The sequence below is a fragment of the Vitis vinifera genome, chromosome 10 (assembly GCF_030704535.1).
Source record: "Vitis vinifera cultivar Pinot Noir 40024 chromosome 10, ASM3070453v1".
Taxonomy (NCBI): domain Eukaryota; kingdom Viridiplantae; phylum Streptophyta; class Magnoliopsida; order Vitales; family Vitaceae; genus Vitis; species Vitis vinifera.
The window spans coordinates 5,384,986-5,397,360 of NC_081814.1; the positions used below are offsets into that span (position 1 = coordinate 5,384,986).

General features: G+C 36.2%; 2 protein-coding genes across 2 annotated transcripts; one reads left to right on the top strand and one right to left on the bottom strand.

Moving 5' to 3' along the window:
- Positions 1-236: 236 nt before the first annotated feature.
- On the top strand, positions 237-1,087 carry LOC104878317 (cold shock domain-containing protein 4). Its single transcript, XM_010648475.3, has one exon. It carries the CDS (start codon positions 431-433, stop codon positions 896-898), a length of 468 nt encoding a protein of 155 aa, XP_010646777.1. The 5' UTR covers positions 237-430; the 3' UTR covers positions 899-1,087.
- Positions 1,088-1,760: 673 nt separating this feature from the next.
- On the bottom strand, positions 1,761-10,719 carry LOC100255491 (secretory carrier-associated membrane protein 3). Its single transcript, XM_059739932.1, has 13 exons — positions 10,344-10,719; positions 9,057-9,116; positions 8,698-8,826; positions 8,545-8,607; positions 7,913-7,946; positions 7,379-7,501; positions 5,884-5,946; positions 5,691-5,784; positions 3,099-3,144; positions 2,937-3,004; positions 2,489-2,537; positions 2,182-2,247; positions 1,761-2,068 (listed from the first exon to the last, which is right to left on the bottom strand). The coding sequence occupies exons 1-13, from the start codon at positions 10,398-10,400 to the stop codon at positions 1,982-1,984; spliced, it is 939 nt and encodes a 312-aa protein (XP_059595915.1). The 5' UTR covers positions 10,401-10,719; the 3' UTR covers positions 1,761-1,981.
- Between the last annotated feature and the right edge of the window lie 1,656 nt (positions 10,720-12,375).

Here is a 12,375-nt window from a genome sequence, read left to right on the forward strand (position 1 = left end):
TTATGTCTCTTCCATGCGCCTGATAATGTTAATACTAATGTAACACAAAGCATTATGGTATAGTCAATGATGTCTCGACGGATGTGAAAGAGCTTTGTCGACTTTAGTTTGCCATTCCGATATGGAGCTGAGCACATGGCAAAAGTTGATTTGCCAAAAATGAAGTGAATAATTAATACAATATACAGATATATTTAAAAAGAAAAAGATGAAGCAATGAAGAAAAAATAGAGCGCACTAATTGCACCCAACCTACCCATGAGTGATGGAGGCCCGCCCTCCTCCTCTCAACTGTCCTCCAACTCTCTCTCTCCTTTAAATGCCCTTTCACAGTCACCCCCACTTGATCTCGGGTATTTATTTGCCTCTCCTATCTATTTTCACATCTCTCACTCATCTCTAACAAGGCAAACCAACAAAGAAACCAAGCATGAACAACCTCGCCACCTCTTTTCTCTTGCTTCTTTTGCTCACCACAACCACCACCTTCTCCTTCGCCGCCCGCCCAGCTGATTCCTTCACACCCGAGCTCAAGGCCGTCAAAGGGAAGCCCACCACCGACCCCAACAACAAGGGCGTTGGCAGCGGAACAGACCCCGGTAACGGCTTCTTCGGCCCCGGAGGTGGGTTCGGGGTACCGGGTTTCGAAAACGGGTGGGGGAACTTCGGCGGCGGGTATGGAGGCGGGTACGGAGGGCCGTCGGGTGGGTACTCCAAGGGAGGAACCATAAGGCCGACGGTGGTGTGTAAGGAAAAGGGTCCCTGCTACATGAAGAAGCTGACGTGTCCGGCCAAGTGCTTCACCTCTTACAGCCGATCCGGCAAGAACTACGGCGCCGGCGGGGGTGGGGGTGGGTGCACCATGGACTGCAAGAAGAAGTGTACCGCTTACTGTTAGAGCGTGGGTTATGGATTGGCTGTAGCCGGTAATAGTTTCTATTATTAGTATGTGATGTAGCCTTTTAGGAAGTTGTTATGCTGATTTGGGTTTGTGGGTTATCTCTATGACTATGAGTGCTTATTTTTGACTTGTTTTTTCTTCGTGGTTATATAAATAAATAATATGAGAAGATATAATATTTATGTAGATGTCGTTTCTTCTCTTTATTAACTCCTAGTTTCCTTTGAGGAGGAAAAAAAAATGATAAATTGGATATTATGTTTTATAAAACAGTAACATTGCGTACAAGCAGTTTGACTAGAGGACAGCGGACAGCCGAGCTGTGATGAGGGGCCTGAGGGGGCCTCTTCAACATCGTCGACAGGGGAACTGATATGTATTGACTTGGAAAGCTTTGGTTGCTGAGCAGCTGAGGTGTAGCTTTATCTCCAAAGCCTTACCTAATTGGAGGAACTCAAACAAGTCAACGGCACTTGCTCTGGCCCTTGGGTAACTTGGAAGATGTAATGTAACAGCAGCTAGTGGGATTGCAGCTGAGGCAATGTGGTCCACGTCCACCATTAATAACCCCTTTGAGCCTCCGGCACTTTGAAAGAAAGCCCAATGAGGAATTGGTCTGGAGGAAATCAAGTAGAGCGACGACACTTGAGGCATGTGTTCATTTATTTATTATGATCTCAGTGGACTTACTGAAAGAGTGCAACACACCTGTCTGCGAAATTCTAAATATGAGATGTTTATGCCACACCTCTGAATGATATCATTTGAAGCGTTAATAAATTTCTGCTTTCAAGAGATGTTCTTGATGCCAAGCATGGTTTATGAAACTAGTGTTTCAAGCGAGGGAAATGAACAGATATAAATAAACACCACCTTTCTACTTCAAATTTACAGTAGATTATGTCTAAAAGATTTCTAATCCCAAGTTGAGGCAACCTCTCCAATACAACACTTTTATCACAAAACAAAGAAAAAGAAAAACAACTTATGGAACAAGTATGACCAAGAGTCCGCTGGAATTCCATAGTCTCCATTCAGCCTGAATCCACATATATCTCGCTTCTATCGGGAATTGCAGCCTTACAATGCAGCCCTCATGGCTCCTCTTGCGGCTTCACGCTTCATCTCAGCTGCTTTGCCACTGCCTCGGAAGTACATATATACTTGCTGCAAACCAGGTGAAACAACAGAAACAGTGAACAAGAGCTGCATGATTCATCCTATTAGCAGAGGTAGCTATGCTTTCCGTGATTATTAGGAATGGGAAAGAGAAGTTGGACCTGAATAACCCAGATGCTGAGCACTGATTCAACACAGAACATTCCAAACCCAATGAAGTAGAAGATCTATAATAAAAGAAGAAATCAATCAATCCAGTAAAAGGCTTCCAGCGATATTCTAGAGACCCTCATGTGTATCTCATGCAAGGTCAAGTCACCTAGGTTTTTGCTACTCATCATAATTAAAAAAAAATAGGCATTTTAAAAGTGCATGATACTTCAATGTATTTTGACCAGGTAAGCAACTAATCTTGAACAAGGATCCATAAGAATAAGCAATACACTCTGGTACAAGCAGCAAACTTACCCCAACCAAAACATGGTCACCTATAAGATCTACTGCAGGCAGGATACCACTGTTACAAAGGACCACAACGGAATCATTAGTAGCATGTTGGAAAGAATAAAAGTTAAAAAGGTTCTTGTATAAATGATGCTATATGCATCAATCACATCCACTATCCACTACAGAAGCAGAACACCTTTCCCAAACAATATCCACTGTACTCCCATTGTGTCCACTACAGAAACTAAACACTTTTTCCCCATTATTCAATTGTAACTTCTAAAAGAAATTAAGTAATTGAATCTATGTTAATACTTCAGCATGGCGCATCAATATTTGTCCATCTTTTCACATGAACTCTTGGAAAAATTGATGAGATAATAAATAAGCATCCATACCACTGGCGATAAAAGCAAGTATGAGTAAATATACTAGCTTAAAGGAAACCAACATATTTTAAAGAACTTACGTAAGAGATTTCCCATGGAAAATAACAGGAGGAGCAACAGCAGCAAAGATGCAGAAGGCAATATGAAGCTGTAGAGAGTAAGAAAGAAAAGAGTATCTCAATAAAACAGTTAATGTAGATAGCAGATTCACAGGCGAGAGTAAAAAATTTAGAAAAAATTACCAAATAAAACATGAAAAACCATCCAAACTTCAAAGCACTTTCATTCCTGTAAGAAATGTTGTAGTGTGATCAGATAACAGAAAATTGTCAGGTAAAACCATAAACACACATACAAACATACATGCACACACACATATGGATGGTGGAGAGAAGAGGCAACTGCATGGCCAGTAACATTCTTTATTTTTTAATCTCTTTGCATTGGTAAATAACCAGATGCATGGCATAGGCACAGCTGTCCAGAAACAATAAAAGGGAAGACTTCAATAAGCTCTTCACTCTCCAAGACAACACAATTGAGTGTGTTTACTCCGAAAAAGTAGCAAAATTTTATAACTCAAATTCAATTAAAAAATGTAACAATGACAATCATGTGATTGGGAGATCCATACCACTCACATCTCAATAAAGCCTATCCCAGGTACTTTATTCGAACAACATGAATTCCATTTTTTTTCCAATATCCTCTATTGAAGACTTGAAATTTCAGCAATCATGCTATCCTACTCCTTCCGATCCATTTTCTTAATCATTCCTACCTAGTCCATTTATCAGCTCCATTGTGCAGACAAACTAACCATCTTAGATAACTTTCCTGTTTCTTGACCTCTGTCAGAGCAACGCTAATTCTCAAGCATCAATCATTTATTATTCTAACTTTTCATATATAGGCACTATTCATTTTGAACACTCCCATTTCAGCTACACTCTTTAAATGTAGTTTCTTACAATGTTTTCAAAACCGGACCGGTTATCGAACTGGAAAAGTTACTGATTCACGGTTCATTGGTTGAACCGATAACGTCATAAATATATATTTTTATATTTTATTAAAATTATTAAATAAAAATGATAAATTCTATCTAAAGTTTAATAATATCTACTGAGTTTTTTTTATAAAGTTTTTTTATCTATAAATGTCAATAACTCAATATTTTCAATAATTTCAATAAATTAAAATTTAAATGTGAAATAAATAAAATAAAAATGAAAAATTTAAATATTAAATCTATCATTACAATTATAAAAATTAAAAAATTAAATATTAAGATATTAAATATAAAACATAAAAATTAAAATTTTAAAAACAAAAATGGTGACACGTGGTTTCCATACGCTCATGGGGGCATAAAGCAAAACATTGAATCCTCGGATCATACCCACCATCCAAACTTTCATGTGATGTCCTCCAAGGCTCCAACACTCAAAATGGAACCTGTGTTCATTTTTTAGGCAAGTTGTCCCTCTCCTAAATAAGAGACTCCATTGATACTTCAGTCAAGCCCAATTGCCATAAATGGGACAAGTTCTCTCTATCTGCCATTGTTTGATTGGAGACGTACACGGACTCTTTATTCAAGGACTCAAAGTTCAATTGTCAAGCATGAAGATACCAGCAAAGGATGATTTGACAGAAACAGTAACCATGGTTGGATCCCTTTTCAGATTGGCTGGTTAAAGTCATCAACCTTTGATGTCTAAACTACTGGTGGCTTAAGGAATGAAGAATAAAAACAGAAAACATTTTTTCATACTTCAAACATTATCGGAGGGCCTTACGCAGGGGGGTGGGGGGTTTATAGCCGGGAGGGGGGAGGTTACAGCAGGCCGGAGGGGGGGGGGGGGGGGGGTGTGTTTACGGCGGGGGCAGGGGGGTTATAGCCGGCCGGAGGGGGTTTACATCCGGGTTCAAGCAGCAGGGGGGGCTTGTCGGAGGCAACTCAGGCGACAGTGATCTTGCAACGGCCGGTGGAGGGAGATTTTGCACGGTGAAATGATCGACAGTGGGAGCCTGTAGCGGCGCGTTGGGGGCGGGCCGGGAGGCGGGCGACAGCTGCGGTTTGGAGAAGGAGGTTTTATATCCTCCAAAACGGTGTCATTTTGATGCTGAAATTTTTTTAAAAAAATTTGAAACGAACCAGACGGTTCGAAGTGAAACGGCCGATTCGTCCGGTTCAGCCGGTCCGATCCCGGTTCAACCTGTTTCCAGTCTAATTAACCGGAACCGTGACCGGCAAGCGGTCGGGCCGGCCGGTCTATTCCGGTTTTTAAAACCATGGTTCCTTAACCACCTAATATTCTACCCTTTGAGGCCTGTCTCAAGTGATAAAGGACTAGGATGGGTTTGTGGGAGGTGTCAAGTTCAAGTTCCAGCTGGGTCAAAGAGAGATAAACTTCTCCACTACATCCATTCTACTAAGTCAAAAACCTTCCCAGTATTCTTACATAACAGGTCATCTAATGATGCAATAGTCCTAACAATTAGATATTTGTCTCACTTATAATTAAGCTCAAATTTCCAGTCAATCCAAAATTTACAGCCATCCAATCAGACTGCTAGCCTGAGAAGATCTAACTTAAATTCAGTGGAGGTTTTCAACACACCAGTCACTAAGTTCACAACTGGCCACTTAGTAGGTCTCCCACATGATCCACTAATTTCGGGTGATAGATTTTTTCCTAGCAAACAAAACCGTGAATTGAGAATTTCAACAACATTCTTTTTAACAAATAAACATGTGAATTGGAATTGAGGACTTTGCTGAGTCCAAAAGATACAGACAGCCACACCCAGGAAGGAGAAGGAAATACCTAAAAGCACGATAAAGTGGACGGTACCACAACACATAAGCTCCTGGGACCCCGGCTATGAAGTAGATAATAGCAAGAAACCAGATTTTTACCCCTAAATTGGAAAAAATATAAGATCAAGTTGTACTGTGTTAGCCATCAAATCTGCATACAAAAATATAAAGCAAATCCAAAGACACAAGCAGATACTGACCTTCCCCTTTAATCCATGCTGTAGTAGTTGCTATAATATTCCATGTAAGGCAGCATGCCAATCCTGCAGCACACCAATGCTCATAAAATCTACTTTGAACCATCTTGATGGTTTTGTCTTAAAGCACTTTATTTATTTATTCTTTGGGTAGGTATGTTAAAGCATTTTAGATGATAGCAATAAAATTACAACACTAAATAAACAATCAATGAAATCATGAACTTCAAATCAATAAGGCATACTTTCATGTGATACAACAAATGAAAGACAAACTACAACCCTCTTCCCCCAATCCATTTCTTCATACTTGTAGCACACTATTTCAAATGGATAGAGCATGAATTACACAAAGGAACCCAACCTCCATAGGTATGAGTGTTGTGAGGATGTATGAGATAGCAAGTGTTCAAACCACTGTAATGCAGATCTTATTTATTAAAAGAAGGGCTGAATATAGGGGCACTACACTAGAGAGAGAGAAGGAAGGGAGGAAAGGAGGTCAGTTAGGTCAAGGAAGTTGCAGTTGGGAAGTCCCAAGACCCAGACGGTGAAGGACAAACTTATTGATTTTGATTCTCTGTCTAGTAAATCCGTGCATGCTGTACAGCACTTTGGTCCAAGAATCAGCATAAAGATGAGCACTCTATGTCAATGTCAAGATAAGAGTGGCATCAGTTAAAAGAATAGGCTTCGTATTCACCTTTAACTAAAATAAATGCAAACATTTTATACCAATAAATGTGAACACTCAAGCACTTTGGTATAGAGTGTTCACCTTTAACAGAAAATGTTTTATGTGAATCCACTTCAATTAACCTGTACTCGGACACCAAGCTTAGACTTTCAAGCATACCATGAGCTGAACAGAGAGAAATGGGCTTTGATATAGACAAGCACCAAGCTTATTATCTGATTTTTGGATCTTTCTCTCAACTGAGATTGGATTGAATGAAATAGAGTGTGACCCAAACATGAAGTTTAAAACCATGTATATTTACACAATTCTGGTTTTAAACATAAGTTGATCTCAGTCCTGCAGTCAACAAAGGAGGTTGAGTTTGAAATTTGGTGTCATGTTTCTCGTTTTAAATTTATGCCTCAGAATGCATTTAAATTTTTTTGTTTTTTAATAAGTGCCTCAGGATGCATATAAATTCATTGGATTAAAGTAAAGAAGTCAATGGTTAAAACATCTGATTTCTAGCAAGAAGGAGAGTCTAAGAATATAGAAAAATGAGAGCATGTGGATTAACAAGTTAATCAATCACAAAAGAAAAAAAGAAAAAAAAAGTGGAGCGTGAGTAAATGAAATGAAGGCAAGTCAGTCTCCAAACCTCCCCATGCTTTACGGAATTGGAAATTATGACAAAGTTCACCTAAAAACAATTTCAATGTATCTGAATCTAGAGGAATATAAAATTTGCATGCAAGAAGTTGAATATTTAGTAAAAGAAATATAAGAATATCAAAGTCACTATCTTATTAAGAGACATACCTAAGAATGTCGTAAATGCAACATACTGCAACTTTTGTAGATGAATCGGTATTTCATTCGCAATATCATGATGGATAATTGGGAAGAATGGTGGCCAATTTTTCTCCTCAAGAACAATTCCAGCTGGAAAACAAAGTAGAAAACTTGAAACGTAAATTGCATGGAAAAACTAATGGGGTGTTTGGAGGTTTGAGGAAATTGAATAAGTCCATAATGTTATTAGCCTTATTCACACTGGTAAAATACCAACCTACCACCCATAATGAGGCATAATAAAAAAGGATTTTAAATCAGATCATTATAGAAGTCTTGTGACACCTTCATTAAAAAAAAAAAAAAAAAGGAAAAGAAAAAGAAAAACCGCTAAGAAAACCAATTTGATTTATTTTGGAATGCTATGAAAAAACACAATAGGCTCTACAATTTCCATGAGAAACACAATAGATTGGACGAATTCCTACTGAAGATCCAAATACCCCATAAACTGTCCAACTTAATCTCTCTTTTTGACAGAAAATGGGCAATGCAAAGTACCTCGTGCAGCAGCATCTTCTTTCCGTTTTACTTCCTGCATAGCACCAAGAAAGCTGATAACAAATAATAGTAGTGGTGCACTAACTCAACCATCACAGGAAATTAACAATAAGATTAGAGGCATGCTATCCACATATGAGATAAAGGATACACAGAAAACAACATATTCCTTCAGACATCCACAGAAAAGATAACTATACAATTTATGGACAAAAAGTCCTACCTGAATACATAATAACAAAGTGTGTGTGTGTGTGTGTGTGTGTGTGTGTTCTAGGGTCCACAAGTCAATTGACTGACGCTAATGCATGTGCACATTCTCGTTAAAGATGTTAAAACAAGTATAAGTGCAAAATTACAATTAAGCAAAGAGAAAAGAGATCTTATGTGAATTATTAACAAGTAGTAACTAGCAAAAACCTCAAAATAGCTTCATAAGCTGGGCTGCTAGAAATAGTAAAATGAAGTCAATCATAAAGAAAAAGATATTTAAAAAACAATTAAATAAAACAACTATTCAGCAACTCATGTTTTTGGGAAGATTGATAATCAACAATACTAAGTATAGGTAGTCCAAGTTTTATGAAAATGTGTACTTTTACTCAAAAAGTTGAAATTTCATCACCAGATACCTGTTCCCTCTTTCTCAGTTCAGCCTCCTTAGCTTGGAGTTCCCTCTCTTTCTTTTTTAAATCCTAAATTTTAGGAGGACTATCATTAGAAACACAGATAAATACTCATGAGGAAAATACTAATGGAAAATATAGTGTCATCTCCCCACCAACCTGAAAATTTGATCCTGCTGTGTCAAGAGGAATATCAATTGTTGCACCACCATCATAGTTGAAACCTGCAGGTTCAGGAGGAAGAGGTGAAAGTCTTGAGTTTGAGGCAGGAGGTACACTTCCTGGATTCTGAAAATTTCAGCAAGAAAATGATGTGAGGTATCAAGAAAAAGATGATAGGGAGTGGAAAAGAAGCCAACACAGGTTTACAACAGACCATTGACACACCACCTCCCCTTGTATTTCAAATAGTTTCAAGTTTATGAAGACAAAAATACTTCTAGCCATCTAGAGCTCAATTGATACAGAAAAAGGAACAGTCATAATTGCTTGAAAATAAAAAGATAACATAAGCTTACTGTTGTATAAAACGCTCCTCCACCATAGTTTGTTGATGTTTTCCCTCTAACTGCTGGGTCCTGGTAGAAAACATTAATAAAAGAGAGGTTACAAAAAAGAATGCCAAAGACAAATCAATCACTTTTCTGTAGCAACAATATCAAAAAACAAGAGTAAGTTTACAACAAAGTTGAGTATTAGAATATATAATTTGACAAACCATATTTTAGAATTTCAGAATTACACAATGAACTACGTGACATATACTTGTTCATGCATTTTGGATACCACTATGTGTTTAGTTGTCAGGTTCAACTAATATATATATATATATATATGCCTAAATCATCAGCCCCAAATTATCTTTCATTTATGCCTCAGGACTAAATAAGTTCGCCACCTAACAAAAATGGTTAAATATGAGTGCTTCATCCCTGTAACCTAAGAAGCACAATGAGAAGGCATCCTGAGGAACTCAGAGTGAAATAGAGATGTGTTCCTCTCTCTGTTTCGAATTCTCCTGTCGGATATGCATTAAACAAATGTATTGGATACATATTCCAAGGCCATACCATGCTCATGCCTAACTCCATTGTGTCTAGCCTTGGTCCTCCACATTCTGGAATATCCATGTAATATGGGGGACAATGAAAAACTTTAATCAACAGGATAGGATCAACTGCAACGCAAAACTCCGTGACTTTCTTTCCTATCATGATCTCATTATCACCCAAAACGTGACGAGCCAAGAATGCACAAAGGAAAACCTCTCTGAAGCATAATTAAACTAATAGAACACAATTTGAACGAAGTGGATCTCTATTCGTGCAGAAATGCAAGCAACTATACAAAAGTTCCTCCAAAGTTCTATATTCCAATATAGTGGAACCATTTCAAAATCCGCTTAAGCCAGACAAAGACCATACCGGGATTCAATCCACCGGAAGAATTAAAGCCCACATAGCAAAGCTGCAACTCTACTAATCACCAAAACCCATAAGTCCAAACCAAAGAAATGAATCTAACAACCTCGCCGTTCACAGTTTTAACAAGTATTACAGGTCAAGACCACCATAAACTCATACATTCCGTCAACTGCCCAACAGACAAAATAAACCCACCAAAAAGAAACCAGATCTGACAATTCAAACAACCCTAAATCCACTCAACTCCTACAAAACCCAATAACTCTACTAACTAATCATAAACAAAAGAAACCCACGTAATTACAGTGAATTGCAGACCAAGAAACCACAAAACAACCAAATTGAGTAGCACCAAAACAGTAGAGGGAGAAAAGAACGTACAGAAAAGGGATTAACTTCTTCCTCGTCGAAAGGGTTGGGGTCGTAACGGCGGGCCATCACTACGCTATCAGTAGAGAAACAACGCCCAATCTAAGATCCACGGTAAGATATAGGAGGAGAAAGAGAAAGCTTAAAGACGAAGAAAGAAAATTCAAATAGGGTTGAGAAATTCTAGAGAGAGAAAGGGAGAAAACTTGTCCTTGATCAGCTTAGAAGCTTTGAAACATACGACTTGGTTTGGGTAAAGAATTTGAGATTAAACTGTGGCCAACTAGCCCAATATTTTATTTCTGATTTGCTTTTTTTGTTTTTCACTTTTTGAAAACACAAAAATTAAAATGGAATGTGAAGGGGAAGTCTCTAAGGTTGCTTTTGTAAATTGCTGTTTTGTTTTCGCTTTTGTTTTGAGATTGTGATGTGCTCACCTCACACCTGATCCCAACCCCCGCAAACCGACTCTTCAACCACACCCACCCATCAATATTCTTTTATTCATTAAATAAATATTTAAACAAAACTTGTCATGCTTTCGCTTTAATAAATCGTGGGTTTTTATTTTATTCTCCATAAAATAATAACACAATGATTCATTTGGTTGTTTTTCCATTTGTGTATTTAGGGTATATTTGATAATGTTTTTTAAAACAGTTTTTTAAAATTGTTTTCTAAGGTTTTGTAACATAAAAATCTATTTAAAAAATCTAAAATATTTTTAACTTATTTTTAATATTTAAAAAATAAATTTTATGTATAATTTTTATTTTTAATCATTTTATATGTTTATATTGTTATTTTTTAAAATAATTAAATAAATAAAAAAACTACTCAACTATGTTTTTTAAAAACACTTGTTAATAATGAAAAACAAAAAATAGTTTTTGATTGTTAAATATGTTTTTATAATTTTTTTTAATTATGATAAGCAAAAAACTGTTTCTAAAAAAATTGTCAAAGAGGACTTAACTTGTGAAATGGTTGTTTGATTATGTTTTTTTTTTCAAAAAAAAAAAAAAGTGATAGGAATACTTATATAAAATATTAGTACTTTTTGAGAGACCTAAAAAAAATGATGAGATTAAAATATTAAAAAAAATTATTATCTCATATTTTAAAAATAATTTTAGGAATATAAGATAAATTTATATTTTTTTCAATAAAAATTAATATATTTTACCTATATTATTATTATTTTATTAAAAAAAAACAGAAATCTACAATAATTACTATATTTTAGGTTAAAGGTGTCATTATTTTCTTTTCCTTTTTTAAGAATAGAATGTTGGAAAAGTGTGTTCCAACAAATATTGAATTAGTAAAAATAAAAAAATATATATATTAAACTAATGCTAAAACTTTGTTTGGATAATTTTATTTTTTTTAGCTTTTAAAAATAAAAATTATATATAAAAATCCTATACAAATAATATAAACATATGCTTTTACAAAATTATTTTCAAAATTTTTTAAATTTGAGACAATAAAAAAAAATTAATACCTTAATTTTTGTAATCAATTTTTTGAAACCGTATATGTACAATTTCATCCATTTAATATGAACACAATTGTCAACAAACCAATCAGAGAGATTTGACCGGCAGCCACCAGGAATATTCATTTGCAGATCATTGCTTCTGTGGTCTGCTTCTAGATGACAGGAATACCGTCCCGGCGGAAAATACTGTTGCGCTTTTTGAACGTTGTTGTCTTTTTCTAAAATAATAATATTAATTAATGGTCCCTGGTTTTTTCTTTTTTTCTTTTTTTTTGAAAATTCAGCTTATTTAATGAAATCGAAAATCAGGTTTCTTCTGGGCGGGACTTTGTCTAAAGATTCTGAATTCAAAATTCAACTACATGGCATAGGTTTCACACTCACCCATAGGACAAAGACCTAGGAACAAATTTCGATTTATGCCCAATTTGAATTCCTCCACTGGATATCCGACAAAGATTTTGATGGACTAAATCCATTAAGATTCTTTTTGTTCCCTGCATCAAGGAAGGAAAAGGCAAGCACAGTGAAAATTTTAAG

Excerpts from the sequence above, each read along its gene's own strand:
- LOC100255491 (XM_059739932.1), bottom strand. The coding sequence starts at position 10,400 with ATGGCCCGCCGTTACGACCCCAACCCTTTCGACGAGGAAGAAGTTAAT. Across the intron at positions 7,947-8,544 it reads AACTGAGAAAGAGGGAACAG|GAAGTAAAACGGAAAGAAGA; the intron begins GTATCTGGTGAT and ends GGTGCTATGCAG. Across the intron at positions 5,785-5,883 it reads AGCATGGATTAAAGGGGAAG|GGGTAAAAATCTGGTTTCTT; the intron begins GTCAGTATCTGC and ends TTTCCAATTTAG.
- LOC104878317 (XM_010648475.3), top strand. The coding sequence starts at position 431 with ATGAACAACCTCGCCACCTCTTTTCTCTTGCTTCTTTTGCTCACCACA.